The 17,631-nt window shown below is 49.6% G+C and overlaps 1 protein-coding gene across 1 annotated transcript in view; it reads left to right on the top strand.

Annotated features, from left to right (window-relative positions):
• The first annotated feature begins 795 nt into the window (after positions 1-795).
• B3GLCT (beta 3-glucosyltransferase) overlaps positions 796-17,631 on the top strand; it is a 117,957-nt gene continuing 101,121 nt past the window's right edge. Inside the window, exons 1-2 of the mRNA XM_070380464.1 lie at positions 796-1,066; positions 16,734-16,783. Of these exons, the coding sequence (XP_070236565.1) occupies positions 994-1,066; positions 16,734-16,783 (123 nt within the window). The 5' untranslated portion in view covers positions 796-993. The remainder of the gene's footprint in view (positions 1,067-16,733; positions 16,784-17,631) is intronic.

Raw genomic sequence — 17,631 nt, 5'->3', positions numbered from 1 at the left:
GCGTGTGTGTGTGTTTGTGTGTGTGTGTGGAGGGGTGTGTGTGTGGAGGGGTGTGTGTGTGTGTGTGTGTGTGGAGGGGTGTGTGTGTGTGGAGGTGTGTGTGTGTGGAGGGGTGTGTGTGTGTGTGTGCGGAGGTGCGTGTGTGTGTGTGTGTGTAGGTGTGTGTGTGTTCCACCTGGGGGACTTTGCCAAGGTTCCAATGTAATTTATTTTTTAAATAAGACTTTTGAATAAAATTACACCCTTCCTCTTCCATTATGGTGAACACTTAAACTTACATTTACACAAACTTCAATTAAAAGCCAAATTCCAGGCCTAAGCTATTGGCAACACTCCCTTTCAAAAGAGAATATGAAATAAATTAGTTGAGCTGATTAAAAACACCTTCATCAAAGTAGAACTGTTGGTGCCAACAATATTAAGAGTTGAATTATTGATTTTTTTTAAAATAACAGATGGTACATTAGCAGGGAAGAAAAACGATTCTCCTTCCTCTCCTTCCTTCCTCTGCTGCCCATCCCCCTTTTAGCTTCACTTTGGCGATAAGAAGGGACACTGACCTATTGCTGGCAATCGAGGAAAGGGAGGTGATGGAGCAAGGCAGGAGCGCACGAAGGCAGAGGATGGGGCCCAGGTTAAATGCGAGGAAGGAAAAGGAGAAATGGAGACCGCAGGAAACAGAGGTCAGACCCCTGAAGGAGGCCGCTGTCCCCGCAGAGGGGCGGACACCTCTATCGGCAGCCCGGCCCCGGGGGACCTCCAGGCCACAGCCACGAGCCGGGCGGGCGCTGGAAGCGCGCACAAGGGCGCTCCCGCTACCGGCCGCCAGAGGGCGCGTCCGGAGCCGGCGCGGGGCCGGGGAAGGGAGGAGGGGAGCCGCGGAGACGGGTCAGCCGCGGCGGCAGGGGCGGCGGCGGCGGCAGCGGTGCAGCTCCGCTCCCCGCGCGTCTCCGGTCCCCGCGCCCATATAGGGCGCGCAGCCCCGCCGCTGGGATGCTGCCGCCCGCCCGCCGCGGCCGCCGCCTGGCGCTGCCGGCACTGCTCTCGCTGCTCACCTGCTCCCTGGGTAAGTAGCGGGCGGCCCGGGCGCGCACTGGAGAGGCGTGGGCTCCTCGGCTGCAGCCGCCCGCGCCCCGCGTCCGCGCCGGGCGGTCCATCCCTGCCTTGCCCCGCAGGCGCCCGCGCCCCGCCGTCCCGTCCCCGCCGCGCCTGCGGCGGCAGCGCCCTCTCCCGGCGTCCCAGCCGGCCCCGGCTCTCCGGGATCCCGGGACCGCGGGGTGCCCCTGGCCGGCCTCTTTCGGCTCGCTGGGGTCCCGCCGCCGCTCCGGTTCGGCTCGCGTCTCAGCAATTCCTTCCGCCGGGAGCGGGCGGCCGGCCGGGCCGCGAGGGCGCGGCGCCCACCCCCACAGGAAGCGCGGAGTGAATGTGCAACTGCGAGAAACTTTGGAGCGAGGGAAGCGGCGGCCGCGGGCCCGCCCCCTTGCCTTCCGCCCGCGTCCCGCCGGCCCTCCGCGCCCCGCGCTGGCGGCGGAGGCTGGAGGCGGGCGGGCCGGCTTTGCGGCCCGGGCTCCCGCGCGCTCTGGCCCGCGTCGCCCGCCCGGCCCGCGAGGTCGGCCAGCGGTGCACCCCCCCACCTCTCCCGGGGCTCCCTGTGGGGTTCTCGCGGAACTGCCCGGGCCCCCTAGGCTGGGGTGTCCACCGGGTCCCAGCCCCTTCTACCGGATCCTTGACCAGGAAGGGAGGACCGGGTGCCCGGCTGGGCCTCTGGGTGTCGGTCGGGGGGCGGGGGAGGCTGTAGGGAGTCTTCCGAACCCTGCATCTTCCTGGGGAAGAATTAGAGAACTCTGCAAACAGTGCTTGTCTGCTGCTGCTGTAATGCCCCTTCCCATTTTTTCTTCCGTGCTCCTCGCAAGAGCATGCCCCACCTTCCCCCAATAAAATAATGTGATAAAAGTTAAAAAAAAAATCATTGCAATTGACTTTCATGGTTGAGGTGTGTTCAAGTTTGAAACCTTGGAGGAAAAATATTCCTATTAGCGTGCTTGGGGTTGTTGTCATCTCAGACTTTTTGTTTCCAGCCTGTTAAGAGGCAGTGATTTCAGATTTTTAGAAATGGCAGAATGGTGCGATTTCGGAAAAGACGTAGCGTCATCGTGCACTGCTGTTTCGGTAGCCCACCGGAACCTTGGCAGCCGTTTCTACTTGGACTTAAGACTCTCGGAATGAGGACCTTGACTGTGTGCCCCTGGCCTGTCTGTAGCAGTTCAGTAAGTGTGGGAAAAGCCAGTGAAATTAATTGGTAATTGTTCACACGCGTGATTAAGTAACAATGTAATTAAAAATGTTTGGGCACCTTGGGCTGCGAAGGCTGTAATTGGCGGTGGGGACGCTACTGAACTTGGCGGGGATCTGCTTTAGCAGAAGAGTGCATCGCTGGGGTGGGGGCGCCCGGAGAGGAGGGGAGGTTGGAGGGACGATGAGACTCCCGGCTGCATCAGTTGGCCTGCTGCCTGGACGTTTTGCACCTCACCAAATGGGGTGGGTGGGAGCTGAAATTGGCGTTCTATTTATAGCTCTGCACTTTGTAACTGCTGTACTGGGAATGTAATATTTGTGTGTAATATATTCACTATAGGGGCTGAAGTGCACACTTGTGTTGCTCTGTGGATTTGTTTTTCACTGCAGGAAAGGGAATGTCTGCACTCGATAATATATTACCCGACATTCAGAATGAACTAAAATGTCCACACGTTCTTAAAAGATGTGTTTTAGCTTTGTGAAATTGTCAGATAAGCACAATAAATAAGATATAAGACCTATTAAAAGGTCCCTGTGAAACATTTGGTTTTGTGAAGGGGATTTCATGGTCGGTATAGACAGGAAGCTGTGTTCTTCCAAATCTGAAGTAAATCACGAGTTCCTTTTACTGCGTTCTGCTTTGATGTTGTGGAAGGACAGGGAGAAATAGAAAGGTGTGGTACCCAGCCTTCATATGTCTTGAAATCAGGGTTCTTGGACTCTTGTTGAAATAGAGAACATGATAGGCTTCCAAGGCATGAGAACAATTCAGACAGTATAAAAATACCTGAAATATTCCCTGATTAGTGGACTTGACTGTGTATACTTTAGTTCTCACACAAGCGTAGTGTATTCATTTAAGCTTTCAGAGAAGTCAACAAGAACATTTATTTTAAACCCAGATGGTTATACAGACAAAAGTCACTGCAACTTCAGTTCTAAAGTCCAGAGCCAAGACCAGACTCAGAAGATTTATTCATGCCTCTGGGTCAGCCACTATGTGGCTTCTCCTTGCTTTGAGTCTCGGTTTTTTTCCTATAAAAGGGGAGGCATAGACTTGATAAAATACTAGAACTTTGCCATCTCTTACAGTGTCAACTGGTTTTCTTGTGGCAGAGTCTATCCACTATCCCCCAAACCCTTAGTTTTTTCCTGATTCAAAAAACCTCTTAGGGGTCCCCAGGCCCCAGGCCAGGGGCTGGTACTAGGCTGCACAGCAGGAGATAAATACCTGGTGAAGCTAAAATCATCCCCCCCCCGACCCCCCGCCAGGGAAAAATTGTCTTCTACAAAACTGGTCCCTGGTACCAAACAGTTGGTGACCACTGTCTTAGATAATCAGCAGTGTTACAGACTGAGTTTTGTCCTTCAAATACATATATTGAAGCATTGATCCTCAATATGACTGTATTTGGAGATGTGCCTTTAAGGGGGTAATTAAAGTGGCTCTGTTGTAAAGAATCCGCCTTCCTAGGCAGGAGATCAGGGTTTCTTCCTGGGTCGGGCAGATTCCCATGGAGAAGGGAATGGCAGCCCACTCCAGTATTTTTCCCTGGAGAATCCCATGGACAGAGGAGCCTGGTGTGCTACAGTCTATGCGTTCACAAAACAGTGGGACAGGACTTAGTGACTAAACAACAGCACAACAAGGTTAAAGGAGGTCATAAGGGTGGGGCTAATCTAGTAGGACTCTAAGAGGTAGAGACTCCAGAAATGCCCACAGAGAAAAGGCTGTATGGGGACACGGGGAGAGCTCATCCAGCTTCAAGCCAAGGACAGAGGTCTCAGCAGAAACCAACACTGCTGTCTCCATGGTCTTGGACTTCTGGCCGCCAGAAGTGTGAGAAATAAGTTTCTGTTGTTTAAGCCCTTGCCCACCCCACCCCCCATAGTTTCTATTATGGCAGCCCTAGCAGCCCTTGCTGACAAAGGTCTGTCTAGTCAAAGCTATGGTTTTTCCGGTAGTCATGTATGGATGTGAGAGTTGAACCATAAAGAAAGCTGAGCGCTGAAGATTTGATGCCTTTGAACTGTGATGTTGGAGAAGACTCTTGAGAGTCCCTTGGACTCCAAGGAGGTCAAACCAGTCAATTCTAAAGGAAATCAGTCCTGAATATTCATTGGAAGGACTGATGCTGAAGCTGAAACTCCAGTACTTTGGCCACTTGATGAGAAGAACTGACTCATTGGAAAAGACCCTGATGCTGGCAAAGATTGAAGGCGGGAGGAGAAGGGGACGACAGGGGATGAGCTGGTTGGATGGCATCACTGACTCGATAGACACGAGTTTGAGCAAGCTGCAGGAGTTGGTGATGGACAGGAAGCCTGCCGTGCTGCGATTCATGGGGTTGCAAAGAGTCAGGCACGACTGAGCCACTGAACTGAGCCCACTAATAATACAGGGGATAAGGGGAAGGGTGGAGGAGCAGTGGCGGCAGCAGTGTGTCTGGTGGAAAGACATCTTCAGCGGCCCTTGCAGACAGGGGTCGCCAGTGAGCTGTCTGCAGGGAGTTCTGAGTGCGTCTCTTGGTAAAGTTTATTAAAAATGACTGACCCGGCAGTGGTGCAGGCCTTCTGCCGTTTCCTCCTCCTTGTTGCCTGTTATGTGAATCTGATGGCTGGAGCTGCGGTGGCCATCTAGTGACCATGAGGTGACCTTGAAGACAGAACCGGTAGTTACAATGATGGAGCAGAAAGGATGGTACCACCTGGGTGCCAGGTAGATGTGGAGCACTGTGCCAGCCCACCGTTGCCTATTTCCACACATGTATTGCATGAGATAACAATCTGTCTTGTTTAAGCCTCAGTTGTTGGGTTTTTTTTTTTACCTACATGCAGCCAAACCTAATTGTAATTGATACATCTGTGAAGAAGCTTATTTGAACCAATGATAATAGATAGTAGCATTTGTCTTTCTTATCCCTGTTTCTACTGAGTCACGATTATATTTCTTAGCACCTGCCAAAATCAGGGATGATTTTCCACTCTGAGCCAGGTCTTGCTTGGATTCTTTTCATGGCAGCGAATCAGACACGTTAGGACCCCAAGAGTCACACCTGGCTCCAGGTTGCTTTGTGCTCTTCTGTTTTGGATTTTTAAGCCCTTCTCTTATTTCTTCAGCATTACTCAGATATTACCAGCACAGATTTTAACTGTCTGGGTGGATTCTTTGTTGTTGGACACCAAGCTGGTGTGGCCCCCTTGGTCACCAGCTTGATCCAGAAGTTTGCCTGTAGCCAGTATTCAGGCTCTTGGGATGAGGGGGTGGAAGCAGAGGGAGGAAGAGCAGCTGTGTCAAATGTGGGTAGAGGAGGGGAGGAGATGTCCTGACCCTTGTGTTCAGTGTTTCTGAGGGAAACACTGTGGGCCTGGTACTTAAGTCATAATTATTGACCTCATTTGGACCATTAGGGGCCAGCTTTTTTTGCTTTTCATTAGAAACATTATTTATAATAGTTTACAGATGTTACTTGAGAAACCTACATGCAGGTCAGGAAGCAACAGTTAGAACTGGACATGGAACAACAGACTGGTTCCAAATAGAAAAAGGAGTATGTCAAAGCTATATTTTGTCACCCGGCTTATTTAACTTATATGCAGAGTACATCATGAGAAACGCTGGGCTGGAAGAAGCACAAGCTGGAATCAAGATGGCTGGGAGAAATAACCTCAGATATGCAGATGACACCATCCTTATGGCAGAAAGTGAAGAGGAACTCAAAAGCCTCTTGATGAAAGTGAAAGAGGAGAGTGAAAAAGTTGGCTTAAAGCTCAACATTCAGAAAACGAAGATCATGGCATCTGGTCCCATCACTTCATGGGAAATAGATGGGGAAACAGTGGAAACAGTGTCAGACTTTATTTTGGGGGGCTCCAAAATCACTGCCGATGGTGATTGCAGCCGTGAAATTAAAAGATGCTTACTGCTTGGAAGGAAAGTTATGACCAACCTAGACAACCTATTAAAAAGCAGAGACATTACTTTGCCAACAAAGGTCCGTCTAGTCTAGTCAATGGTTTTTCCTGTGGTCATGTATGGATGTGAGAGTTGGACTGTGAAGAAAGCTGAGTGCTGAAGAATTGATGCTTTTGAACTGTGGTGTTGGAGGAGACTCTTGAGAGTCCCTTGGACTGCAAGGAGATCCATCTGGTCCTGGGATTTCTTTGGAAGGAATGATGCTAAAGCTGAAACTCCAGTACTTTGGCCACCTCATGCGAAGAGTTGACTCATTGGAAAAGACCCTGATGCTGGGAGAGATTGGGGGCAGGAGGAGAAGGGGACGACAGGATGAGATGGCTGGATGGCATCACTGACTCGATGGACGTGAGTTTGAGTGAACTCTGGGAGTTAGTGATGGACAGAGAGGCCTGGTGTGCTGCAATTCATGGGGTTGCAAAGAGTCAGACACGACTGAGCGACTAAACTGAACTAAACAGACGTTACAGATTTTTAGTTCCTTGAGGCAGTACCAAGGGCTTCCCTGGTGGCCCAGATGGTAAGAAACCTGCCTGCCAATACAGAAGACCTGGGTTTGATCCCTGGGTCGGGAAGATCCCCTGGAGAGGGACATGTCAACCCACTCCAGTATTCTTGCCTGGGAAATCCCATGGACAGAGGAGCCTGGAGGGGGACTACAGTCCATAGGGTCGCACAGAGTTGGACACAACTGAGGGGCTGAGCGCACACACACACACCTTTCCCAGTATAAAGGAGAAGTCACAGTAGGTGTCAGGGATTCATTAGACCTCTTGACTGAGTCTCCCTTAAGGCCACGTCTCAGAGGTCTGATCACTAAGCTGCTTCCAAAGAAACCAGGTAAGGGCTGATTTGAACTACCAGAACATGTTAGTAAGTTTTACATAGTATTAAAGGGAAAAACCAAACTCAGAGTTTCTTCATCTGTTCAGAAGGTGTTGAGCATGTAGTATGCGCCAGACACTGGGGTTGTTGCAGGAAGAACCCGATATAGCCTGTCTCTACCCTCATGGGGCTTGCAGTCTCGAAAGGGAAGGTGACACTGAACAGGAGCACCAGGGGCAGGACCGTGGTCTGCCCAGTGCTGTGGTGGTGTCCAGGGCGCTGTGACAGGTGTTTCAGGGACATTGTTCCGTCGCTCAGTCGTGTCCGACTCTTTGTGACCCCATGGAGTGTAGCCCTCCAGACTCCTCTGTCCGTGGGATTCTCCAGGCAAGAATATTGGAGTGGGTTGCCATGCCCTCCTCCAGGGGACCTTCCCCACCCAGGGATCAAACCCACATCTCTTGTGTCTCCTGCATTGCAGGCGGATTCTTTACTGCTGGGCCACCAGGAACTGATGAGGCTTTACTGGAAATCTGGAGCTGAGGTTCTCGATGGGGAGTGGGGGTGGGGGCGGTCATCTTGCCCCCTCAGGGAATCCTTGTCCATACGGAGAGATTTCAGGACTGTCACAGGGGGTGGTTTGGCAGGGGCACTGCTGAGCAACCCATAGTGCCATGGGACATCCCCTTCCCCCCTCAAAGAATCAGCTTTCCGGTCCAAACGGGCAATAACGCCAGGCTGAGAAGCCCTGACGTTTCTCAAGGCAGGGCCTTGGATCTCAGACCTGAAGGGGAAGCAGAGCTCAGCTACCATGGGGAGGATGGAGGGGGCCAGGACAAGGCTCTGGCTGGAGGAAGCTGGTGGAGAAAGGGCGGGACTGGACAGGGGAGCGGGCTGGAAGGTCCATGGGGGCCTTGCAGACCAGCGTGGAGATTTTGGACTCGGTCCTTAGAGTGGTGGGGAGCTGTTGCAGGGCTGTCATAGGGAGTGATGTGATTTGACTTAATGTGTTAAGAAACTCAAGCTGGTGGTTCTGTAGAGCAGGGATGGGCGGGGGCTGGTGTGGACGTGGGGGACGAGTGAGGAGGCTACCAGAGTCAACCTGGCGAGAGCTGATTAAGAGTCAGAGGTGCGGTGGTTGGTCAAGTGGGCCGAGAGGAGGGCCAAGGATGAGTCACAGGCTCCCGCTCTGAGTGTAGGTGGAGAGCAGAGCTGTTTACTGATACAGGATCTGATGGAGAAGGACCAGATGTGGTCAAAGGGAAAAATTGTTTTATTGTAGTTAAATATATATATAGCATAAAATGAATCATTTGAACCATTTTTAAATGTACAGTTCGGTGGCATGAAGTATCCAGACGGTTTTCTAAAGTTTGCTTTTAATTTTAGGGGGAGGCGAAGATGAGTTCTGTTTGGACAGGTTGAGTTTGGGATGCCTGTGAGATGCTCAGGTACCATGTCCAGTAGCAGTGAGATCCACTGAGGGTCTGGACCTCAGAGGAGAGGTCTGCACCAGAGAGATTTAAGGGGAAATTTGAATTCATTTCTTTCTTTTTTTTTTTAAAAGAAGAGAGCCTTGATTGACAACATAAACTTATTTAAACATTTATTAATACTAATAATGTCTGTGTAATAAAATTGGAGAAGCCAACAGGCTTTATCTGTAAAGCTGATCTGATGTAGAGCAGCAGGTTTAACCAAAACAAATGAGTTAAAGTATCATCAAATACGATTTGAATGCATCTCAACTAGAGCAGTGCCAGTCTCTCCTAGGGATACAACTTACTTTCACTCCTAAAGGAATATTTTATGATCTTACAAGGTGATATGTTTTGGTTTACATCATTGCTTCCCATAAGAAGCTCAAGGCTCTTTACACATCACACTGAATTTATCTTCTCCAGATCCTCGAGGGTGGATAGGCAGGAGCTTGTTTGTCATTTATGAAATGAAAGAAGCAAAGGAAGATAAATGGCCAAACCCAGTTGGGGGAAGGGAAAAATAAAAAAAGACAGGCGTTCTGTTGCTTTGAGTGGGTGTCAGACTTCAGCACACGTGGGAACACTTCAGGGTTTTAAAGAGTCTCCTTTGTTAAAATGCAGATTTCTGGGTTCCAGCTCCAGCTTTTGCTGGTTCAGGAGAGCTAAGACAGGGCCCCGGGGATCTGTGTCTTTAACAGGGCGCCAGGTGAGTTGTGTCTGCTGGCACGTTGCAGAGCCCTGTTGAGACCACCCTGGCCCCCAGGTCTGAACTGGGACTGTCACTGGTGGTTCCCGTGCACATCTGTAGAATGTAAAGGTGATTGCTGGTTGCTTTGTCTTTTAAGGTGCAGTAAGGAGCTGTTACGGGGAAAGCAGAGTGTGGAGGTGAGGCCTGATACTTGGCATTCAGGGGCTCTGCCTTCTTGGGAAGGGAATGAGAAACCCCAGAATTGGAACTCAGAAGTCTTCCTCTGGTTCCAGTATTGTTTGGCAGATTTATAGATGCTACTGAAGGGACTCTAGTACCTGGAGCGTAAGTCTCAAAACCTGAAGTAGTGGGCTGTTGGATCAAAGGTTTTTGGACTATAGATGAGTTCCTGGAATGTCTCAGACTGTGGGTACCATGGATTCAGCGACACTGACCGGTGTGCTTTTGGGGACCCACTTGTTTTGTGTGGCTCTGCTGGGTCTTCGTTGCCACACAGGCTTTTCTCTGGTTGGGGGCTCCTCGTTGTTGCAGTGCACGGGCTTCTCATTGCGGTGGCTTCTCTTGTGACCGCTCCCCGGCTTCAGAGCACAGGCTCGGTAGTTGTGGCCCTTGGGCTTAGCTGCTCTGTATGTGGGATCTTCCCGGATCAGGGATTGAACCTGTGTCTCCTGCATTGGCTGGCGGATTCTTTACCACTGAGCCACCAGGAAGCCCTGGGACCCACATTTTATATTTCAAAACTAAGATAGTAGAAGTCAGGCATTAAACGAGCCTGGCAGTTGACTGCTGAATGTTCTCCAGCAGTGTAAAGGGAGTTAGACGGAGCTCTGACTTCCTGTGTTTGCATGTTAGCTCTCCCGGACCCCTTCCAGGTGTTCTGGGGGTGGGTGTGTGCACAGGGTTCTTCTGCCCTCACCCACGACTCCGCCTGTGGACCCTGCTTATGACTTCGTCGCCAAACTCTGTTTGAGTTGGAGTTTGCTTCTTTTCAGATCCTGAGTGGCATATGGGTTTTCATATCATCTGTTTAAATGAGATATGAATCAAAGAAGCAAGAGATCTTTTCCTTCCTAAAATATATAATTCTTTCCTTTTTCTCTTTTCCCCCCTCTGTTTATTGTCCTTCCTGTACATATGCTAACCCTCTGGCATGTAGAGTATATTGGTCCTGGCAAATGTCGCTGCCGAGTGAGGGAAAGTCTGTGTTCCAGACTCCATTTCCCGCTGATTTCTGTGAGGAAACAAGGGAACGTGTTTCAGATGGAGTGAGATCCAGTGTGGGCAGCGGGGGGCTCAGGCAGGAGGAAAGTGGGGTCTGTGTGCTCCCTGCCATGGGGGAGCCTTGCCTCTCCTGACTTCTCCCAACTGGCTGCATCCTTTGAAAAGATTGGGAATCCCATGGAACACAGCGAAGAGGTTCCTGACCCTGAATGTTCTCTACCCGCCGTGGTGTTGGAATGGCGCTGGTGTCGTCCCTAAAGCAGGGGATCTTTTTTCCCAAGAGTTTGCTGTTTATATTTGGTCCCTGAGCAAAAGTCTCTAGCTCTTCCGTCCGTCCTTCTCAGGTGCCCTTAAGGAGAGGGCTCAGAAAACACCTCACACGCCTGCCTTCTCTCTGCCTGGCCACGCCTTTCTGTCTCCTTGGCAGTTAGTCCCTGAGATGTTGGGGTTCCCCTGCTCCCATCTTGAGCACCCAGCTTTGTGGCTCTGGTTCCACCATGCCGCGGAGACACTGAATGCGCCTCTGCACACTGGGGACCAGGCCACGATGGGGGTGTTGCCACTTGACTCCCCTGTAGCAGCTCGGGAAACGGGGAACCACGTTGAGTTTTCCCACAGTCTGCTCACTGTCCTTTATCCCGTAGCATCTGAATGGCGCCCCAGGCTTACCCTGTCGCTTGGATCCGAAACCTGGAGTCATCTGTGCTCGTCTCCCCGTCGGCCCTTCCCTGCCCTCATCCACTCGTGGGGTCCGTCTCCAGACCTGGAGATGCTGCTGCTTCAACACCTCAGCACGACTCTGGCTCCCCACCTGCTGTGCCCGGGAGTCGCCTCACCTTCATTAGGTCCCTTAGCTCTCAAAGTCTGGCTCCAGCTCCCTTCTGGCTGGTGTGTGTGTGTTTGTCTCTCCACAGCCCAACCCACACGCTGTCTCTGGAAACTGGTCTCAGGCATAGCTTTCAGCATGGCATCCCCCTTCTCAAAAGCCTCAGAAAGCTTTCGGTGGCACTCAGAGTAAGACCGGACTGACCCCTTTCAGGATATGGCCCTGCCATTCCAGCCTCACCCCTGGCCCCAGTCACACAACACCCCCACCCTGGCCCCCTCCAAGGTGTCCATGCCCAGGTCACTCCTCCCCGCCCTCCAGGTGCCCATGCTCTGGGCGCGCTGGATGGTTGGATGTGCTTTGTGTGCAGAAGCCTGTTTCCAGGCCTCCTCCTCTTGTGCTTGGAGCCTCTGCTGCCCTGCTTGGTGCTTTGCCCTCCCTCCTTCTCAGGGGCTCCCTGGGCGGCGGTGCCGTCAGAGCGCGCCCATCTGCTCTTGGCAGTTGACACAGGACTTGTCTGTGGGGTTAGACCTCCTTGGGGAGCCGCTGCTTTGTCATCGTCACCCAGCTCCTAGCATAAAGCCTGGTGCTTAACTCAGGCAGCCCCTCTTTGATTTTCTGTTGAACACGCGAAAGCATCCATTAGTAAAGATACTGACAGTGGCTGCTCACACCCAGAGCCCCCAGCACGTGCCAGGCAGGCCCCATTCTGAGCCCGTGTGGTGTGTTGCGTGGCCTCACCCATGGGCTCTTCAGCTGCCTTGATTCTGCCCTTCTGTCCTCAGCCCCACACAGTCACCGGCGCTCCATGTGGGGTGTCCCCCGCCCCACGTCCGCAACCCTGGAGACAGTGGCTTTGTGAGAGGAGCGTGAGGAATGCAGGTGCTTGGGCAGACGCCTTTGTTTCTCTTCCGTCTGCTGCCAGGGATTATCTTCAAAGCAGGTCGGGGAACCAGTTAAATTGGCTGCAGGCCTTGCATCCCGGAGTCCAGGCCCCTTCGGAGGAGCTGGAATTAAACCTGGAAGCCCTAGGGAGCCGGGGCTGCCTGGGGCGGGGTTTGCCACTGAATCCTGTTATGTGAAGTAGGTCACAGCAGAGAACGGACCAGGGGAAGCCCTGAGCCTGGGGGCACCAGGGGTGGGCTCTGTCCCAGTCAGCTGGGGTGGGGGCCCAGGACCGCCTGGTCCCATGGTGCTCGTTTATTTCCTCCACGGACACCTCCTGAGCCTTCAGTCCTGCTGAACCTTCGCTAAACCCTTTCTGCCCATCCCACAGGTCTCCCATCCTGGCAGCTCACCTCTGAGGGGGCCACTTAGCCTCTTGGTGCTTTCCATGTTTGGTATTTAATTTGGTTTCTGTGATAAAGGTTACAGGGAGAGTTTGGGAGGGTGAGTTGGGTACAGGAACAAAGCAGAGACGGGAGGCTCAGGGGTCTTCTCTTGCCTGGGCTGATCCTGCTTCCTCCCTCCCCTGGGGGGATGGACGGAAGACAGTTGATTAGTGTTGCTTAAATTCATCGTAATTAATTCCTCTCCTGTTTCTTACACTCTAGGGCCGAGGCTAGCCTATAAATCTCAGGCCCGGGATCACTGTAAAATTTGATGTATCTCTCGGGGTAGATGTGCTCACACACATTCGTTGGCTTGAATTATCTAAAGTTATCATGAGAAAGGTCTTATTTCTATTGCCTGCCCTGATTTGCACTTTAAATATAGTTCCCTGTAGCAGTTACAGGAATGCATGTTGAAGATAGAAAAGGGAAAATTACTTTTTAAACAGCCGCTTGGCATAGAAGAGCATGATTTACCTTTTAGAATATTTCTCCAAGTGTGCATTAAGACCAAGCTTTCAAGAATATTTTTTCCCCCCACTGAATCTGGAAATTAGTATGAAGCCAAACAGCAAACACTGAGCCCCTGGCAGCCACCCCTCCTTGCTGGGGTCTCTGCCTCCCTCCTGCTGTGGGAGAGTCCCACTCTGTATTCTTGTTACGGTTGTCGAAGGTGACAGATAATTTCTTACCTCACTCGCTAATTTTTCTCACTTTCTCCTCTGTCAGCACCGTTTTTTCCTGCATTTCCACAAAGTGCAAAAGCTGGGATTTTGTTGGTAAGGTGTTAGTCGCTGAGTTGTGTCCTACTCTTTGTGACCCGTGGATTCCTGTGTCCATGGGATTTCCCAGGTAAGAATACTGGAGTGGGTTGCCATTCCCTTCTCAGGGGATCTTCCTGGACTAGGGATTGAACCCAGGTCTCCTGCGTTGCAGGCAGATTCTTTACCATCTGAGCCAACAGGGAAGTTGGTAGGAATTCTGTCAGTGATTCATTATTTTATATTTGGATTTGTTAATGAGATAGCGTATCCTGTGCCTTCAAAATGCATTTGGTTCCTTGATGATTTGCTTTATTTAGATTATGGAAATGCAAAGATAAAACCAACTAGTGTTTTTCTTAATATTCATCTAACGGGGATTATCTTGCCATGTTCTGATTTGCTCTTATGCGTGCAAGTAACTGCATTTCTTATGTTATTGCTTTAAATATTATATAATTTATTTCTGTCATGGGAAAAAGGAGTTTTTAATTTCATAGAGTGATGGAGAGAAATAAGTTTTGTTACTTGTTTTTAAAGGGTATTTTAACTTTTTGTTGTCATTTAGTGGCCGAGTCATCTCCAGTTCTTTGGGACTCCATAGACTGTAGCCCACCAGGCTCCTCTGTCCATGAGATTCTCCAGGCAAGAATACTGGAGTGGGTTGCTATGCCCTCCTCCAGGGGATCTTCACGGCCCAGGGATTGAACCGCGTCTCCTGAATTAGCAGGTGGAGTCTTTACCACCTAAGCCACCTGGGAAGCCAGTATATTTTTTGCAGAGAATTAAAATCTAGTTTACCCTTCCCTCAGTTAAGCCTTGCTGAATAAAAGTATGGTGTTTTTATTCCATAAAGACAAGGAGGATTTGTGGAATTCACTTGATTTATGGGGAGCATCTTTCCTGAAGGTAATTCTTACTTTATACAGTAACACTGTCAGCTAACATTAGCTGCTTGTTGATGAAAGGTGATGTGTTAGTAGTATTAAGAACCAATGCATACTAAAGACACTTTTTCTTCAGTACAGAGTCTGTTCTGAAGGGCAAGGGCTTTTGTGTTGACACACTCTTCTTTTTCATAAGGCCACCTGGCCTTGGCAGAAAAATGAGGTTAAGACTAACCCTGCTTATTAGCTGAGGAGTCACTGAATTTGTTACATTGGGAAGGTTATTTTTTCTTGATAAAAGGAAATTCTAATCCAGAGAGCTTTGACTGTCTGTGCTCGGAATTAGGCATCCATGAGGTTGGGGGAGGGCTTCCCCTGGTGGCTGCATGGTAAGGAATCCCTCTGCAAAGCAGGAGCCACAGGAGAGTCCGGAAGATTCCTTGGAGGAGGGCATGTCAACCCACTCCAGTATTCTTGCCTGGGAAATCCCATGGACAGACAAGCCTGATGGGCTACAGTTGGACATGACTGAAGCAACTTAGCATGCCATGCACAGGGTTGGGGGAGATGGATTTTTGAGGCTCAAGAGTCCTGTATTAGATCAACCACAGTTTTTACATCCCATAGGTTGACACACTGTTTCATTTTCTAGAATTCTGTGATGCTGAGGGGTGTTGATGTGTTGCAACCTCCCTGTAAGATGTTTATTAATCCATTTTTGGGATCTTCTTGAGGGTTTTAAATGTGTTTGCTAGTTTAGAGATAAGTAAAACAAAACCGAAATATTAAATACCCAGAAGCAGAATGTAAATGGTGTTTGATGTTAAATCTCTCCTCCCTTCTTAGAACTTTGTGAATGATTTGGGCTTTGCATTTGTCTCGGGGTGTGTGTATGTGTAAAAAGTGAATTAGGCATCGATCTTAGTGACCATGAATTCAGTGGGGGCACTAAAGTCCTTTGTTCTCCGGGGTTGGCAATGTCAGTGTAAGGAGACAGCCCTTGAATGATGGTTCGGGAAGACTTTCATTCGATAAATATTTATTGACTTTCTTCCGTGTGCTGCCCCTGTCGTAGGGGGCAAATAGTACATAAAACCACATTCTTGCCTTCATGAAGCTTACATTAAACTAACATAGAAGACAAGCAATAAACAAATAGCTATAGCGGTGTCAGTGGTGGTAAGCGCTCTGGAGAAGAATAAAGCAGAGTGAAGGGTGGGGAAGGGGTGTCGGGGTCGGGGGACACTGCACTCTCCAGAGCCTCGTACAGTGCTACCTGGGATCTCAGTGCCCACAGAGAGGTTCATCTGGATTTTACCTGCCTTCTGAAATGTCATCCTGGAAGTGGAAGTGATTAAACCACGTTAGTCATTTGCTTCCGAGTGTGAATATGTTTTAGATTTGAGGCAGTGGGTGTCTGGGACTGGGGTGGGAGGATTCCAAGCATCAGGATGGGTGGTCCTGTCTCCTGCTTCTGAGCAGGGTCTTCTCCGTTACCTAGAATCCTGTCCTGCCCACCCCCACGCGCCTTGCACTGCTCTGTTGTTCCCTGGAATTGTCTGGCCATCCCTTCCTACCTTCCTGCGCCACAGCATTGTTTTCTCTTGGGAACGCTAATTGGAGAAAGCAGACTCTGAAATGCTTCCTCTTAGCTTTTCAGGAGAAACGCACTGTAAAGTTAAGGTATTATGGTTTTGTCTGGTTAACCTTCCTGACTGGTTTATTATTTTACTTCCTATTTCCCACGTGTTACTGTCAGATTATTATTATTATTTTAATGTAGAGCCTAGATATGTCTCTGGGGATATCTTTGTCTATATGGACTCCGACTCAAGGTCATTCTAAATGGGGAATGATTCTACTTCCTCTCTCTCCCCTGGCGCCATGGCTTTAGCCGGGTTCTGGTAACTCTCCCCACGTGCCTGGAGGAGCCTCTGTACCACCGCACTGACCCGAATCCACGGAGGCGGACAGCTTGCCCCAGATTTCGCTCCGCTGCCCGCCGGGCTCTGACAGGGATGTGAGAGTGGAAATTTGCACTTCTTCCTGGTGGAATCTCAGCAATTCCCCTTTGCTTTGGAAGGCACCAGAATTCAGGTTTCTAGGAAGTTGTACTCTGTATGCCTCTGTCTTGTGGTTTATAGCTACAGATACAAATGGTATCCTCTTTAGATGTAGTGTTTCCTTCGCTGGGAACCTGAGCCTGTTGACTTCACACCAGTGGATGCTCTTAGGTCTGGAGAAAGGCGGCCTTCGGTACTAGTTTGCAGCAATGCCGCTGCTTTTAAAACGAGCAAAATTTATTCTGTTAAAGTATAATTTTTTTTTCCATTTTAAGCAAAACTGTTGAATATGAGAATGAATCTTAATTGCTGATTTTAATGTACAAATGTTTCTTATTTCTCCCTTCCCCCCTAGCTTTTGCTTTGGTTTCTGAAGATGTGAAGAAAGAGGCCAGACAGTCTAAGGTACTAATTCTAAAACCAAATCTATTCTTGCTGTCTGAGATTTGTCTGTCTTTTCTTTAATGGGAGCTATAATGATTTCATCTTTCAATGAATTAATGAAATGTTGGTCAACATTGGTTTTTGAATCCACAGCAGCAACTCACATAGTCTTGCTTAAAAAAAAAAACCTTTATTAAGGCAGATCCACTTGGTTTTAAATTTTATCTTAAGAAAAAAGGTGTTCGGATATGGAGCTAGACATTTTAGAAGTCTTAACTTGGATACTGTAGATTTTTTCTGGTCTTTCCACGTCTTAGGTTGTTGTTCAGTGGCCCAGTCATGTCTGACTCTTTGAGACACCATGGACTTAATCTTGGACCTAGTTTTCCCAGCCTATGAAACGTGTGCTGTGTCGGGGTCACAAGTCCCTGAGTGCTCCTCACCTTGAGGTGACATTATGTGAAAGGGCATCTTGGGGACTGGCTGAGACCCCAAAGGTGACCACCAGGCTCCTTGTAGAGTCAGAACCTGAAATGAAGACGTGGGGGACCCATGGCGGGGGAACAGCATTTTTCCAAATCTCAGAGCTGCTCCTCTCCGATCACTGGTTGCATTCAAGAACTGCATCTAACTTTTGCCATTTGGGGTTGCATTAGATCAGTTTAGCATTTGAGAAAGAGAATATTTTTTAAAATATGAGTTGTTTTTGTTGCATTAATTAAGGCTCAGTTGACTCTCTTTTTTGCCCCACAATTAGTATAAAAGTGTTTTTAAATAGAATGTTTCTTTTACCAACAGAGTGTGATCTGTTCTAACTATACCATGGGGTTCCCACACAAGGGAAATGAGGATAATAATTCCTTATGGTT

This window comes from Bos mutus, chromosome 12 (assembly GCF_027580195.1).
Source record: "Bos mutus isolate GX-2022 chromosome 12, NWIPB_WYAK_1.1, whole genome shotgun sequence".
In the NCBI taxonomy this organism is placed as follows: domain Eukaryota; kingdom Metazoa; phylum Chordata; class Mammalia; order Artiodactyla; family Bovidae; genus Bos; species Bos mutus.
This window is presented reverse-complemented; position numbering and strand designations above follow the sequence as displayed.